This window comes from Ursus arctos, unplaced genomic scaffold (genome assembly GCF_023065955.2).
Source record: "Ursus arctos isolate Adak ecotype North America unplaced genomic scaffold, UrsArc2.0 scaffold_17, whole genome shotgun sequence".
Lineage (NCBI taxonomy): Eukaryota > Metazoa > Chordata > Mammalia > Carnivora > Ursidae > Ursus > Ursus arctos.
Window position 1 is genome coordinate 19587527 of NW_026622841.1, and position 17818 is coordinate 19605344.

The window sequence follows — 17818 nt, forward strand, 5'->3', positions numbered from 1 at the left end:
AGGTGACATGTCCGTGTCAAAGACGTACCCGTATTTGTCAGCCAGGTCCCGGGCTTGCCTTTCATTGACCTCCCCGTGGTCTGGCAGGTCTGCCTTGTTGCCAACTAATACTATATCTGGATTTTCACAATAAGCATTCGCTTGCAGTTGGCCTTAGGAAGAAAGCAGATGGACCCAGCACGTTAGTTATAAACCAGTAATGTCAAATGACTGCTCATACTTTGAACTCCTTTTCTTTTTTTCATACTTCAAATTCCTAATTTAATTGTTCACTTCGCTGCTTGCTAGTTACGTGATATAAACTTATATGATATAAAGTTACTTAACTTTACTCAACTGCAGCTTCCTCATCTGAATGAAGACGATGCTTCAAAAACTGCAGGTTGTGACTATGAATAATAATTGCTATGAAGCACCTGTATGATCACCTATCAGTGCTGTACATCCGGGGAAATGTCCTCCAAGATGGACATACTGCTTCATACTATTTGTTCCTCAAATATAAGGGAGATAATAGAACAGGAATTTTAAGTGTGTAAGTTTGCTCTTTCCTTTAAGAGTCTGCTATGTTTTTTTAAGTAGGTTCCACGCCCAACATGGAGCCCAATGCGGGGCTTGACTCATGAACCTGAGATCGAGACCTGAGCTGAGATCAAGACTCAGATGCTTAACTGACTGAACCACCCAGGTGCCCCAAGGCAGGTACATTTCTATCTCCTGAAGTCCAAGATGATGACCTATTAGAATAGAATGTTTCTGAACCACCACAAATTCATGTAGAAACAATTTTAAGACAGGTGACTTGTTTTTCTTTTTCTCTAGGATACACTGTGCAAAAGAGAGAAGAAAGAGGGAGGGAAGGGGAAAAGGAGGGAAGGAAAGAAGGAAGGACTGAAGAAGGGTTGGGGGAGGAAGGGAACAAGGAAGGAAAGAAGGAAGGAAATGATAAGAAATCTGTCAACCTACGTTTTTGAGTTATGGGGATTACTAATTTCTATCTCAAGGCATGCTGTATACAACTTTGCCGAGGAGGAAGACAAGGCTTACCCTGTAACACTGATTACTTGGGTGTTAAAAATTAAAGTGTTAGGAGACATGCCAATTAATTATCTTAAATCCCAATAGTATCCTCCTGGATTTTTCTTTAAATAAGGAAGAATTTTATCTGCCTCAAGAAAGGACGAACAAATCATTCTCTGAAAGAGTCTAATAATCTTATTATCTCTTTATCTCCTCAGAATCTAATAATACCACCAAAATTTAGAGAAAGAAATACAGTAATAAAAGAAAATGGGGACAAATCCTAGGATAAACACTCAGATGGAGAAGTAATGAAGGAAGTCAGAATTTGTCGGGATTTGTCCCCGTGGTATCATCTGTATTACTGAATTCACATTTAAAGCAGTTATATGTATTAATTATAAATAATATATAATAAGAAGAAATACATTTTTTTGAGTATCTATTCTGTGCCGGACACTAATCCCAGCTTTGGGCTGTTGTGAAGGAACAAAGCCGACAAAGTCTGCACTTTCACAGAGCTCACATTCGAGTGGCAGAGAGTCAAAAGGACATGTAACCAAAGAGACACATAAGACGATGTCAGGCGGTGGCAGAAAGTGTACTGAGGAGATACAAAGTAATGAAGATTACTAGTTTATTTATTTTTTAAAGATTTTATTTATTTAAGAGAGAGCAAGAGAGAAAGAGCACGAGCAGGGGGGAGGGGCAGAGGGAGAGGGAGAAGCAGACTCCCCAATGAGCCTGATGCAGGACTTGATCCCAGGACCCTGGGATCATGACCTAAGCTGAAGGCCAATGCTTAACAGACTGAGCCACCCAGGTGCCCTGAAACACACTAGTTTAGATGGGTAGTCAGGGAAGGCTTCTTCCAAGAGATAAAGAAAGTTTAAACAAACCCTTGAAGGAGACACGAGAACTGGCACACTCCATAAATGGGAGAAGAGAAACCAAGGCAGAGAAAATCAGAATGTGTAAAAGCCACAACGTAGAGAATGTGCCTTTTGTCCTGGGAACAGCAGCAGAGATGTGTGGCTGGAGGCCAGTGAGCTGGGACAGAATAAGAGTAAATTACACAGGAATCTAAGGCCTGATCGCCAAGGCCTTACAGGTGAGCGAAGGATTCTAGATTTTATTCCAAGTGAATTGGGAGGTCCCAGAGGGACTTTGAGGAGGGGAATAACATGATCCAATGTTTTTTTTTTTTTTTAAGATTTATTTATTTATTTGAGAAAAAGAGAGAGCAGGAGAGAGAGAGAGAGAGAGAGAGAGAGAGAGAGAGAGAATGGGGGTTGGGGCAGAAGGAGAGAGAATTTTAAGCAGATTCCCCACTGAGTGAGGAGGCTGACTCGGGGCTCCATCCCAGGACCCTAAGATTATGACCTGGGCCGAAATGAAGAGTCAGATGTCCAACCGACTGAGCCATCCAGGTGCCCCAATATGATCCAATTTTTAAAAAAATATCACTCTGGCCATAGACAGCCCCAACAAATCTAGAAATGACAAGCCTATCACCAGTCCATAGGACTGCTTATATATCCCATCAGGATCAAAATTCTTATTTGTAATAAAAATGCAAATGAAATAGTCCCTTTAGTGCTACATCAATTTTTAGAAAAAGAAAATCAAATACTACTTTCCTATGCTGACATACATCAATCTGTCTTCAACAACTCATTGGGCTACTTTTAACTTACGTCTAAATTGTATCAATTTTTCATTTTAAGTCTTCCTTACATTTGAACATTTTTTTCCAAAAATCTAAAATTTCAGTGTGAGCTGATTGACACACAGTACCTTATCTTCATGTGGCTGGTCTGCTCTGGGGCAGTTTCTCACCAAATTAACCGATTCGTGAATTCATCCATTAGTTAACCCGTGCACAAGGGGATACATTTTTAGGTGCCAGTGATCCCTCTCAGAAAACACTGCTGCTTTTCTCTGTCTCTTTTCCAGATTAGATCTGGTAGCTCACACAGTTGTAAGAAGTCCTTTAAGACTTACTGGATAAGTAGAATTAGTAGCCTTTCAATTGCAATAATAAAGACCTTGAATATTTTATATATATATGTTGTGAGAGATACACAGGCTTCTTCTAAGAGTGTCAAAGGAAGGGACGATTCCACGCCACCTTCAGTGAGCCACGTACAGCCCATCACTTTGAAGGTGACACAGGGAATGCTAAACTCATGGATCCCAAGGTTAATCTGTGGAACCTAATCTGGTTCCATGTTTGGAGGCAAAGAAGCAAATAGAGCTGTTGGGGCCCAAAGTAGCCAATGCGAGTAACTTCATCCCACTTACTCATCCAGTTTCTGACATTTAAGAAGCTCTGTTGACTGGTGAGGTCAAACATTAATAAGAAACCCATGGCATCTCTGAAAAATGCAGTGGTGAGGCTCCGGAATCTGCCAAGAAAGCACAGTGGATAGTTCTGGAAGTTAGCCCACAAACATATTATGATGACAGTACACACAACACTTTTCCCTTTGAAATGTGAAATCCCCATGGCATCCCTTAGGGATTCTCCTGCAGAAAGAGAGAGTGGGCAGAAAGATTGCTGAAGGATCGGGGAAGGGCATCTGGTTGTAGACATTTCTTAGGACCACATCCTGGCTTTATGGTCTATGGCAATTATGCACACGGAGTTTGTAACCTTCAGTCACATGCTGGCTTACACAGCCCCTTGGCTTCTCTCTCTTGTTGGCTCGCAGATATCTTGTGGTCCACAATTAAACTGGACGCCAGTTTCAAATGGGGACTTTAACTTATACTTTTCAATCTCCCTTGTCTGTGTCTAGAAGAAAGCTTGGCACTCGGTAGCCTAAAAATGAGCCCGTGATTATGTGCAGAAAACCACAACTTCTTAGCAACTAAAACTAGGTTCTTCTGCAGGGAAAAAACAACACTGGTGAGAAGACTGTTTTATAAACACTGTGGGGGTAAAGCTGAATTTCAGTCTGGCATCATGTTTCATGAGGAAGAGGGAAAAACATTGAAGAAAGGAGGAAGAAGAAGATGATTAGGGGAAGCAAGACAAGGTCAAAGAGACGTACTAGTTGGAGACAGAAAGCAAGAATGCTTATCTCTAATGGAGGATTTTGAAGAATATACTCTGTCATGTGCTATGTAAAGACTTCCTCTCCTCTGCTCCAACCTCCTCCACCCCACACTCTTCAGTAAAATTGAAGGTGTGCTGAGATCCACTTCAAAGGCAGGATTGGGCAAACCAGAGACCACACAGAGGGACTAGAGAAGGTTTGGGTTATACGGATACAGAAGTGAATTTGGAAATGGGTTTTTAGAAAGGCACATAACTTTGAAATACTATCACTTCGTATCCTAAATGTCCTCCTAGGACATTTTAGCCTATTTGTGGATTCTTTGGTTTCCTTGGAGTTCTATTCTCAACCCTTTCCCACTCTACATACATTCACTGAATAATCTCATCTACTTCTCTGGGCTCAATTGTCACCTATAGGTTGAATCCCAAATGAATAGGTGTAGATTTGTCCTGTCCTTCATGCTGTGTGCCCAACTACAGTGTGTTTCCAGCTGGAGGGAACTGGGGCACCTATCACTTCAGGAGTCTAACCCCAACCTGGCCCCTCCTCCTGATCTCTTCTTCTATCAATGCATCACCATCTTTGGGGTGACCATGGCTTCTTTGTCCTTCACCTACTGTATACAATCACCAACTATCTCCTGACCATTTCATTTCTGTCCATCTACTCTAGTTTCGAGTCTATCCTCTTTCATCTGAATAACTTCAACAGTCTTCTTCATAGGCTTCCTGTCTCCAGTTTTGTTCAGGACCTTACCCTTCATGGATCCCTTCCTGCTGACTATAGAAATTCTCTGCTAAAAACATCTAACTGATGATGCACTGCTCTTAAGATAATGACTGAACTCTTCAATACACTGTCAGGCTCTGCATGAACTGATCCTTGCTCATCTAGCCAGCTTCATCTCCTGACTATCCACAGGCATGCTGATCTTCTTTTAGTTCTTAGAAAGTTCACTCTCTCCCCTGGGCTCTCACACATGCTGTTCTTTCTGTGGGTAACCTGGCCCTAATGCCTCTTCTACCTCCTACCTCTTGAGCCAGTCATACATTGTGTATGAGTGTGTATATATATATATATAAAACAGTCTCAGAGGAAATAGCACTTTCCCAAGCAGCTTTCCTAACACCCACATTTGGGTTATAGGCTCCTCCTGGTGCACCTGCCCATCATCTTTAGTTTTCCTGACACTGTCCTAAGGCTGTATTGCAATTGTTCGTTATCTGTTCAAATTCCACCCTAGACTTGTGAGCTCCAACAGGAAAGGAGTTATGTTTCTAATTTGTTATCCATTATATTTTCATGGTCCTGAACATAGTATCTGATCACAAAATGTCAAATTAAGAGACAAAAATAAAAGAAAGAGAATAGCAGAGGATATACAATTATTAAAGATTTCAATGACTTCAGTAGAGAACGATTCTTTTAATACCCGAGCAAAGAGAATAGATATTTTAATGACTATTCCCAAATTTGATTTCTTTGGTAAGACATTAATCATGATAATTATGAAATACCAAAAATTTTACTCAATTTTTTCTTGTGGAATTGTTCCTACCGTTTGCTGGAAACTCGCAGAGATTTTAGTGCTTTTATCAAAGTTTTCTTTCTCTTTGCGGAGTAGCTATATTCCCAAAATTGTCTCCTACTCAACTACAATAGTGTAGCTAAGACAACTGCTCTCTGTTCTCTCCCAAAGAGAGAGAGAGACAGAAAGAAAGAGAGTGTACGTGTGTCTGTGTGTGTTGTGTGTGTGTCTCATTTCAGGACAAGACTGTAGCCATGGCCCCCTCTCACTGCCCATAGCACGTGACAAAGTTATTTTTTTATGTTAATGGTCTTTTTGTTGGGGGGAAAAAAGGCTAGCATTTACAACTTGGAACGGACATAAATTGTAATTTCTCGAACAACAATGCTCATGGTCGTGCTCAAGTCCACGGCCACAGCCTACTCTGCTGGCTCCAATGCATGGCTCAGAAGGTTTTAAAAACGGAGTCCAAAGATGTTGCCTTGGTAAAGGTTTCTAAAAATTTGTGTTAACGGTGACATCCTGACACCCATGTCACTGCAGTACAATGCACACAATGCTAAACCAACACACGCAACCTGCCACCAGGACGAGTGTCATCGTCACCATGGGTGGGGGCCACGCAAATGCGAGAGGGCCATCCTGCTAAGTGGGGCTACGTTATTTTTAAAACATTCCTGTGTGGATCTCACTGAGGTAAAACTTTCTGCATCCCCAGCAACATGGATAGGACATTCTTGTTCTAGAACAGGCTCCTATCCTGGACCATCCTGCCCAACACCCTTGTTATCCCCATTCTTCCCAAGGTGACTCCAGGGGAAAGATTTCTAGCTTTACTCAGCAATCTCATGCTGTCCAGTGAGTCAGCAGGGTGGGGAGAGCTGGGACCACATTAAAAAAAAAAAAAAACAGATCCCAGAGTCACAGTATTACTTTCTCCCTCACTGGGAACTAAGGCTGTGCCCTGTATCCTTGAGGTTTACATAAGGGGTACGATTTTTAGCTTGTTCCCATGATACCACTTTTATCAATAACCATAATCTTATACGGGTTATACGGCCAGATATTTTTAAGCACCGGGCTGAGGTATGAGACACTGTTTACCTTGCTGCGTGGCTACACCTTATATAAATACACAACGCAAAACTCTCAAGGGATGAATAACTGCCATATTACTAAGACTGTGCCTAGTTTTCCCCACTTCCCTCAGAGAGCAGCCGTCTTAGGGGGGCAGAGGAGAGAAGCCTACCATCGTGCTAGGCTGACATATCATGTGTGAGGACATATGGGAACCACATTTTCTCATATTACTTCTTCAAAAATGAATTAAATTGGTCTATAAAACATACATCTTTGTGACAACAAAACTGACATATGAACAGAAATTCTTGTGAGGAATGACTTCAGAAGAACGAGCAGTGTTGAAGAATGTGTGTAAATGGAATTCACAGTCAAAAGAGCTAACGGAGAGGGCCCGGCACCTCTCCTGGCGTTTACACTCACTGAAAGCGAGAACACTTTGGACGCATTTCAAAAACTAAAGTGTTTACAAGCATAAACATTCTAAGACATGTGATGCAGAATTTGGAGGTATGTGCCTTCTAAACATCTCTGACGATCTCCTGCCAATTTTTATTTAATCTGATATTGAAAAGCTCCACTAGCTTGTGGTCTTTAGTGCTTTGAAGCCTTCGATCTCAAAGAAACATATTTTCATCAAATAATGGAACAGCACCTCCAGCCCTAAGCAAACAACACTCCTGTCGACTGACCTTCTCTTGCCTTGGACATTATACCTGAGAAGATGTTAGAAAACCAAGCATGGCCTCTGCCCCTATAATGTTGACAATTTTGTTGGGGGTAAGAAGGCCACAGGTGAATCAAAGGACCACAGTTAGAGATAAAAAAACAAAGATTTGCCTTCTTACAAGGTGGTATATAACCAATCGAGTAACTTAAGGGACGGTGGGAGAGGTGTAGGAGTTCACAGAAAGAGGGAGTTTGTTTCAGATGGGCATTTAGAAAGGCCTCACAGAGGAGGTGGTCCATGACCTAGGCTTGGTAAAAGGAGAGGATCAAGGAAGGTGGAGAGGGAGGAAAACATTCTAGCCAGAGAGCAATGGTATGCCCCAAATCTTAGAAAACTAAGCCTGTCAAGAGGCATAGGACAGACAGTGTGTGCAGAAGAATGGAAATAAATGGGAAAGGTCTTACTACCCTTTCTTCAACTCCCTCTCCAGGTTGCATTTGTAATCATGTTAATTTCCCACTTGAATTAAATTCTAGAGGGTTTGTTTTTTTTCTTATTAGAAAGTACAAAGACTACATCAAAAACTAAGGATGTATGGTATGGTGACTAACATAACATAATGAAAAATTATTATTTAAAAAAAAAAGAAAGGAAAAGAAAGTACAAAGACAACACAGAACAAGGGTCTCCAGAGATCGCTAAAGATCTGATTTTTGAAATCCGTACCAAATCCACAATGGTAGTTATGGTTTATTAACTATAAATAATTTATTTTTATTTCTTGACATAAATGTCTATTTTGGAACCAGGAAGAGAGTTGTACAACATTTGCTTTCAAGTCCACGTACAACATTCACTTTAAAAGAAATTTTTCTCAGCTGTTTGTAGCTAGAAACGAAGTAATTTACTATTACCGCTCTTGGCCGGCGGTGTCCCAAAGCTGAAGATGCACTTTAAATGCTTTCCCTGATGATCCATTTGGTCCCTGGGTATTATAAACCTAAAAGATACAATTTTCATCAGTTGATATTACTTTGGATTTTGTCGACATTCAAATTCTCTGGGTTCCCTCAGCATGTTTTTTCTCAATTACTATAATCAAAGTTCATAGTGCAGAATAAATATTTGCTCTGTTTTTTTCCAGAAGTATCACATATACTCTCACTTTTAAATGTCAAGTACAAGTATGATTTTCAACACAATTTAGGCATACTGCAAACTTAAATTAGACACCTTCTGTCATTTCCTCACGGAGACAGCAAACATTAGATTAGGACCCAAGTTCTAGGTTCGAATATCAACCCTTCATTTCACTTCTTTGAATCTTATTTTCTTACAGCAAACTGAGACCCATGATCTCTTCTTACTTTACAGAATTACTGCAAACTTAAATGACGTAACAGATGTGAACGCACCTTTAAAATGCTAAAATGCTTTCCTAATACCTCAATATCTTTTACTGTGCCTTGGACTTCCAAAGTGACCTACCCACGAAATACGCACAGAATTTCTCAGTAAGTTTACACAAGATTTTTCAAAACTTCCTTTACTTGCCATTTTTTCCAAAGGCTCTTTTTCTTAATGTTTAAATTTTCAAAACTATGGCCTTTCGGCTTCTTATTTAAGCAAAGCCTAACAACTTTAATACTTCATTGGCTCCCCTAAGTCTGGTTTAGTAGAGATGTTTAAAGTTTAGCATAAGTATGGTTTAGTAAAAATGTTTCAAGGGACAACTTCACAAGGACTTACCTACCTAGGTCACTGGAGGCATTTGGGAGGGGTGAGGTCACAGGAAAACCCTGGAGAGGTTGGAAGCAAGGTTGCTAAGACTACAGTAAAATGTATTGACCTTCAGATAAGGTACAGGATGTATGGAACCAGGACTGAACTTCTCAGTCGCTATTTCCTTTTCTCTCCCCCACCCCCAAGTCTCGAGCAAAGAGTAGATTTGTGACATCAACTGGAAGCCACAGCCTTGTTGGCAATCAAGAATACCTTGGGTGGCAGGAAATCTGGCTCAGCTTATGTGTCTATGCTCCACGTCTCACATGTCACAATATCCTTATTCCTGTCATTAGCGTCTAGCATAGGAGGAGAAAGCAGTTGTAATTCTCACTTAAACTCCCTTATCTTGGAAAATAGCATGGACTGGTCTCACATTCTGTTCATAATAAGCTAGTGATTGATAGCTGAGTCTACACATAAATAAAAATGCAGCAAGCTCTTACAAAGCTCATGTTCCAGCTATTTGCCAATCATTCTTTTAACTTCTCTCTGAAGGGTTGAGAAATGAACACTAGTTCTTATTGAGAAACTTAACTCAGATCAAGAGTTAAGGGTTTTGCAACCCGGATCATTCAAGTTTTGAAAGATTCCTAGAGAATTCATAGAAAACACGCTATATAAACCTGTAAATTATTTCTTTGTCTAATATGCTTTTGAAGACAGTTGATAGTGCCTCTCGACGTTTTTCTTAGCAAAATATTATTTATAGTTGACAACATTAAGAGTATTCTAAATTGAATTAAAGTGACAGGTTATGAATTTCCTGTGATAAAAGACACCTTGCAATGCAATAGACATAGCTTCTTAATTCTATTTTATTTTGGGAGGGAAGGAGAAATCAGCAACAAGGTTAACATAACAGTATGGTTAAAAACTCACCACACGTTTTTCCCGAAAGTCTATTCCTACTGTCGTAATAAACTTGGGATTGAACTTATTGTCTGTGTATCGATAAAGAAATGTCGTCTTCCCCACCCCCGAATCTCCAAGGGCCAGGAGTTTGATCAGATAATCATAGTCCCCATCGGTCATAGTGATGGTCTTGGTGGGCCTGTATAGGAGAGGAAGAATAGTAGGTTATGATAAAAATCGGTTTCCCTTTCCCTTCCTTCAAAACACAACAAAAATTTACTTTTCAAGGTTAAAATAGTTGAATACTTTTATTCTGTCCAATTCTGAATTAACGTGTTCAGGGCAGCTGCATGAGTAAGGGCACCTCTATTATTTCACTCAGTACAAATCTTTTTACATCATGTCAATTAATAGGGGAAAAAAGCTATCTGGTACCCACCACAGCCATCCACAGCAGTAGAACTTAAAGAACCACAGCCTTTGGTTTTAAAGCCAGTGCCCTTTGGGGACAGCAGTCTGGTGCCAGGAAGAGAAGGAGGTCACAGAAAACAGAAAATCCTGCCCCAAAAGATGCAGGGAGGCTAGGGAGAGATTGCAATTACTTATGGGTAGTGGAAGAGAAAAGCCTAGGGAAACATTTTGCATCTAATCATGCACAGTGAGCTTTCTATTATGTGCATGCAAAATATTCCTTTTTAATTTAAAAAATTTAACAACTGAGATGACAACCTTTAAAAACATTGATTTGAAATCATTTCAAAAGCAGTGTCTAAAAATCTTCTGTTTTGAAATACCAAAGCCTCTGTTCTCCAATGGCAAATCTGTTGTATTTGGCAAACCTGCTGAATATTTTCCAGACCTTGAAAAAGGAGAAAAAGCTAGTAAGAGGCATGACTATGGTAATTCTGCTAGTATTCCTCCTGCCTGAAAGAATGCCATTTGCCATTTTTCCCCATTGTCTGGACCTCCTTTGCCCCAGTCTTAATTTCTTCTGTTGTTACAATGACTATGGGTGATGCCATGGGCTGATGCCAAGAACACCTGCACTGGTGACCCCTTTGAATTACACTATCACCTACTGAATACTTAATAAGGTTTCCACTCCTGAGGTCAGCAAAATGATTTGCCATTTGATAAAACTTTCTGATTCATGAGTTGTAGAAACAGGTTTATGATAGCCCCACGTAGAGGAAGGCCTATAAAGAAGTGCCTAGAAAAGTATCTCTCCTATTATATGAAAGGGCAGAATATTTTTCCACCTTTATAAATCCAGAAAACATCGTACTTCTCATTCTGGGGCGATTAAAATTAAATTTCAACAAGTTATCCCACAGACATATCTAAAAATTGCTACACAATTCCAATCATGTTCTCCCTGTATGAAAATGATGCATGTGGTCATCACTGCAAACAAAACTTTATTTTTTAGGGGCGCCTGGGTGGCTCAGTCGTTAAGCGTCTGCCTTCGGCTCAGGGCGTGATCCCGGCGCTCTGGGATCGAGCCCCACATCAGGCCCCTCCGCTGGGAGCCTGCTTCTTCCTCTCCCACTCCCCCTGCTTGTGTTCCCTCTCTCGCTGGCTGTCTCTATCTCTGTCAAATGAATAAATAAAATCTTTAAAAAAAGATTTATTTTTTACATAGTCACTTTAGTTAGTGATCAAAACTAAAAGGTTTCATGTCTTTAGATAAATAATGATGAAGATGATAATTGGGTACTTAGCAAATCAGTATCATTACATCATTTGGAAGATTGGCAAATTTTTTAATTAGAATTTTCTAAAATTTGAACCATCCTGCTGCTAAATCCAGTTAAATACATTATGGATGTATGTTTCTTTAATTAATGAAGTGTTTTGAGTTAAAGTGTTTTGAGAGCTGCCAATACATACTTCTATGCTAAAGCTCTCCTCCCCTGTAATAGGCTTTCTTCACTGAGTAGGACTCTCATGGTGAATGTTTGCAGACAATGTTCTCTCTTTTATTGCTGTTGCTTTTGTTTAGTAGCTATACATTGCTCAGGAAGAAGTGCTTAGCTTCCGTCAACAACCAGCCTTCCTCAATAAAAAGATGCAGATATCTCAAGCATTGACCTGAAATTCTTCTTGGAAAATGTCTTCAGTGACTGACTACCTAGCAGTGACTAGTTCCAAGTTCAGATGTTTTTAAATATCTTACCAGGACATTATAGTTAAGATGTTGCTGTTCCTAGTCTTTGAGCCAAATGGATTGCTAGAGGAGATTGCTATCAAAGTAGTATCATTTCCCCCAACTTGGGTCTATCTGGGTTACCATCGCTCGACTTTCTTTTCTCTTTGCTTCCCAAACTTTCTCATGTGCAATTCCTCTGAAGGGTGATAAAGTCTGTCATTTCACTAGTAGAATTGGATGAAACTGCTAATTCTCTTGGGAAAGAAGGATTAAATTTATTCTGAGATATAAGTGACCAAAGCTAAATCCTTCCCTGAGCACAAATCTTGATTGGGGGAGGAACTTAAAGGTACTAGCTGCCTAAATACAAGATAAAGGTAGAGGATAGTATGGCCCCCTAGCCTAGAAAAATGAAAATACTAGAGTCAAGAGGATATATGAACATACTTTAAATTTTTGCTTAAAGTTAACTATGTTTTTTTGCAATATTCCTTGTAATGGAGTTAAGAAAAGCTAAGTCTTGAGCAAATCTACTTAAATATCTTCAATATATAGTATCAGGTCCAAAAATGAAAATTTTTTAAATGTAATTTATAATCTAGTTTCTGATAAGGCATGCATGCAGTTAAAACTTAAAGATGCAAAACAGCAACAACAACAACAACATAGTTTTATAAGAGAGGGGAGCATGATTGACGAGTCAAATAGTTGTGCTTTTAGTTCCAACTAAACAGTAATCTTCACGGGCCGCAGTGGTCTGAGAAGATTTTGTAGAGGAAGACGAATTTGTATTTAATCTTATAACAAAGGGAGGAATTACCTATGTGGAAAGAAGATACAGACCGCTGCATGGAATATGACTTCCCACTTGTAGAATGAGACTATCACCACTTGCCAGCCACATGACCTACCAGGTATTCCTGATCTGCAATTTGTTCTCTGTTGGTACATAAACTTGCCTGGGCCAATACTGACTTGCCTCCCAGTCAGGCTCTAATCCAGAGTGAATAATTGGCTAGCCATGGATCAATCTCACTGTGGCCCACACTGGCTCTTTTCTATAAGTGAAGGGCTGTGGATACTTTGCGGCATTGAAATTCCACCCAAAATGAATGCAAAGCTTGGCACTATAGAAAACTTCTATTTAGTGTCTCCAGGAGACTAGTTAAAGAAATTGACAAAGTAAACTTGGCATGAGATCATTTGCCTTTTAAGTTTCTTTTGAAAATGTATTTTCTCATTTTTGTATCACTACTCATATATAGTTACTTAGTTTGGTTCCGCTTTTATTACCATGTGATTTTCCGAGTCCTAAAATCATATGACCTCGATATTCTATCCTTGGCCCAGCAAATATGACACCGCAAAGAAAAATAAAAGCCTTGGTAAAGTTTCCTTTTCCAAGAACTGAGCTAAAAAAAAATGATCTGGGAAGGATCAAAAAGCTGACAAGTTTAGCAGTATTTATTCCTGCACAATGATTGATGGTCTTGTCAGTTCTTCCTTCTATGGATCTAAAAGTAAAGAAAAAGCCAGAAGATTGCTGTACTTCAGGAAATATGTCTGACTGTCCCCCATTATCACTGTGTCACAAGCTAAACCACAAGAGCCAGAAGGTCTTTTAGATACCGAAACTGAGGCATTGCCCTCCGAACCCTTCATGGGAAGGTAAGGGACTGGGAAGAGTAGCAAAAAGAATTCAAAACACTTGTAGGCTCTGCTTAATGAACAGTCGCAAAGGTAGAAGGAAATCTAAATAACCCTGTGGTCTAGTCCTCAGTTTACAGATGAGAAGTCACATGCACAGAAGTTATGCGATTTGTGGGAATGACAGTTTCTAACAACGACAACAAAAAGTCCAAGACTGTTGTTTGTCATAATTTGAAATGAAAAGTGGGTTAGATAGGTAGAAAGTAGAAATATTTTCATTCTATGGGGGAAGGGAATTTTCTCTGGTTATTGACAGGAATACGATTTTCATAGTTAGACTATCTCAAATGAGGCTGCCCATAGTTTCTTTCTCTCTCTTCCCCACTGCTATGCCTCATTCTTGTTCAACATAAATTCCATCTGCTCAGAAACTTAATATCCTTTGTCCAGTGCTGGACCCACAGAGTCCAGTACAGTGGTAGGCGTGTGTTAGGGAATCAGTACGTATGTGTCGAGCGTCAGAGCCATGCAAATGTCATAATTAATGAAATTAATCTTTGAGCAGTTAGTGGAAGTGGTGTCCCTCCAAGTTCAGGACTTATATTTGTCTTCCTTCCTCAATTGTGAAGTGAATATTTAGATTAAATGATCACTGAGGGACCTTCTGGGTCTGGCTCCCTGAGCTCCTTTTTCTATTTCTATAAAAACCTCAAAATAGACTATTTATATCTTCAGAGAAGCAGTTTCAAATAACCTAGGAAAAGAGAAAGCACAGAGGGATTGTAATTTTTGGAAGAGAGATCTGTATTGGCAAAAAGCACATAAACTTGTCAGTTGAATAGATGAGGGCTCAGAACTGGGCTTCTCCATGTAAGCACCCATTCACCCATCTAACACATACTCACTGGCACCTCGTAAGCTGCGTGATATTCTGTATGACTCTGAGGATACGCTCTGTTTTCTCTAGAGGGGAGCTTAACAAATGCTACAGATATGTATGGATGAATACTATACAGGTGGACTTACCCATGTGAACTTAAGATGGTCTTTGCTAGTTCTCCAAGTAATAATCTTTAAAACGCCATGACAAGCTAGGACCCTGTGACTTGAACGTATTAAATTAAGAAAAACCAAGTTCATATTATTTTTTAAAAAGATTTTATTTATTTATTTATTTATTTATTTATTTATTTATTTCAGAGGGACAGAGAGATGGAGAGAAAGAGCATGAGCGGGGGAGGGACAGAGGGACAAGCAGACTCCCTGCTGAGCATGAAGCCAGACACAGGGCTTGATCCCAGGTCCCTGAGATCATGACCTGAGCCGAAGTCAGACGCTTAGCCAACGGAGCCACCCAAAGGCCTCAAAACCAACTTAATATTCTTAAGGTACTTCGGAAAGCTTAAAATAGTAGACAAAGTATCAGTGATATTACTCTGTAGGTACTTTAAGTAAAATAAAGCTGTCAAGCATAAAATGGACAGATGCTTAATATTTCCTCATTTATCCTTATTTGACTGGTTTGTATTGGGCCAGACACTGGGTACATCTTGAGATCTGGAGTTCTCACAGCAAACTGGCATTGAGTGATCGCTTGAGGGTGGTTCTCATGGACTGACCTGGGAATTCTGCTTCCCATAACCACATTCGTGTCCTACAGGAACCAGGGCACATGGGTGGTGTAGTTGGTTATGTGTCCGACTCTTGATTTTGGCTCAGGTCATGATCTCAGGGTTATGAGACTGGGTCCTGCATCAGACTTCACACTCAGCAGGGAGTCTGCTTGAGATTCTCTCTCTCCCTCCCGCTCTGCCCCTACCCCCCACTCTCTGTCTCTAAAAATAAATAAATCTTCTAAAAAATAAATAAATTATGGATGGTACTCCAGGGATTCTCTGTAAGGGAGGGAAGGAGGGAGGTAATTTTTAAAAAATCTTTGTATTCGATAGCAGTTTGTTCTGTTAGGAAGGTTTTAATTTTCATTTTGATTCTTCTTAAAGGCTATTTATAATTAATGGATGTGAACCTATATGGAACATTTAAACCCAATTATAAGTATAAATCACTATCAACTCAAACAACATTTACTTAAGCTGACAATGGTCAATGTGTCTCTTGCAACAATCAAATCTATTTTAAAAGATAAAAGTATCCATTTTGCTTCATTCTATGATCAAGGGTCTAATGGAATAGACATAAACAAAGAAGTTATTGAACTCTGAAGTTCAGTTTACTTGCCCTGAAAATAAGGGGTAAAAACTCTGACACAAGCCATCTTTCAACTGATTTATCTCCATAGATATATTATTCTCACACATTTTTTATTATTCTCGCATATCAAATTCCTAAGCCAATGAATAATTTTGTCTAAATATTTTTTTCTCAAAAGTAACATTTTCTTCCATTGGCTTAATTTTGTGGCAACTTTTGAAACAATGTGAGGGGCTTTTTTCCCCCCTTTTTTTTCTTTATTACAAGACATTTCAAACATCTACACAGCTTGAGGGAAGAGTAATACACTCCCGTGTATCAATCAGCCAGCTTCCAAATGAGCAATACTCCTACGTCTATACCCAAAAGAAATGCAAACATATATCCACACAAAAACTTGTGCACAGATGCTCCTAACAGTCCCCAAAAGGGAAACAATGCAAATATCCATTAATGGATGAATGGATGAGCGAAATGTGGCATGGCCATGCAATGGAATATTATTCAGCCATAAAAAGGATAAGGTAGGGTCGGATGCTACAACATGGATGAACCTTGATGACAGGCTAAGTGGAAGAAGCCAGATGTGAAAGGCCACAGATTTTATGATTCCATATACATGTAATGCCCACAATAGGCAAACTCATGGAGACAGACTATAAGTTAGCATTTGCCAGGGGAAGCAGAGAGGAGGAATGGGGAGTGACTGCTAATGGGGAAGACGTTTTTTGGGAGGGATGACGAAACTACCCTGGATTTAGATAACACTGGGGGCACATTTTTTGTGAATGTACTATAAACCACTGAACTGTATACTTTCAAAGGGTCGATTTTATGATAATATGAATTATGCTCAGTGGAGTTATTTTAAAAGTCCAAGGAAGGAAGAATAACATATTCTATTTTAAAAATATTTTAAAAAATATTTTTGAAAATTACCCAGCTCCACTAGCTGGGTATTAATTAATACTTGTTTACAATGAAGTCAATTACTAGTAGGAATCATGTGTGTTCAGATAATAATACCCTCCTGAACCGCCATGGAAAGGACCTGTAGGATATATTCTATGAGCCTTATTCTCACATTTATAGTAATTTCTTTTTTATAAAAATATTTCATATGGGGCGCCTGGGTGGCTCAGTCAAAGCATCTGACTCTTGATTTTGGCTCAGGTCATGGAGATGGAGCCCCACGTCAGGCTCTGTGCTCAGCACGTGGAGTCTGCTTGAGATTCTCTCTCCCTCTCCCTCTCCCTCTTGTGTGCAACTCCCCCCCCAAAATAAATAAATAAATAAATAAATAATAATCTTTTTTAAAAATTCCTTATTTGACAGGGTCCTGATCATTCTACTAAGCAAAAGTGCTCCCAAATCAGGAATAATTGAAAATCACTGAGAAACAGCAGGGCCCCCTGGCCGCCAGGAGCCTGTGTAACAGCACTGGAACAGAACTGGGGCGTGCGTGTCAGCCAGTGGGTCCCAACGCTGGCTGATCATCAGTATTCCCTGGGAAGTTTACAAGTATAAACTCTAAGACGTCTCCAGAAGGGCTGAACCGGGATCTCTGCAGGCAGGTCCTGGAACTTAGAGTTTATGATTCCACTAAATTACGACAGTAGCGCCCCCAGATTTGGGAACTGCTTTTCCCCCTCCTTTTATCACTTTGAGCCACATCTACAGGAAGCTCTTCCAGAAGGTTGAGACTCTTTCACCCCCTTCAGCAACTCGTTCTAGAGTAGAAAAAACCCACTGGTCAAGAAAAGAGTCAGTTTATCTGATTTGATCTTGTTACAGTTGAGAGCGATTTC

General features: G+C 39.8%; 1 protein-coding gene across 4 annotated transcripts in view; it reads right to left on the reverse strand.

Moving 5' to 3' along the window:
- The window catches only part of RAB27B (RAB27B, member RAS oncogene family), a 140277-nt gene that overhangs the window by 7120 nt on the left and 115339 nt on the right, over nucleotides 1–17818 (reverse strand). For 3 of the 4 annotated variants that reach the window (XM_057313070.1, XM_026496355.4, XM_057313069.1), the window contains 4 exons: nucleotides 10028–10199; nucleotides 8278–8363; nucleotides 3325–3428; nucleotides 29–152 (listed from right to left, as the gene is read on the reverse strand). In XM_057313070.1, coding sequence (XP_057169053.1) covers nucleotides 29–152; nucleotides 3325–3428; nucleotides 8278–8363; nucleotides 10028–10180 — 467 coding nt within the window. In that variant the 5' untranslated portion in view covers nucleotides 10181–10199. Of the gene's footprint in view, nucleotides 1–28; nucleotides 153–3324; nucleotides 3429–8277; nucleotides 8364–10027; nucleotides 10200–10729; nucleotides 10860–17818 lie in introns of all 4 variants that reach the window. The other variant, XM_044383022.3, reaches the window with a different exon arrangement.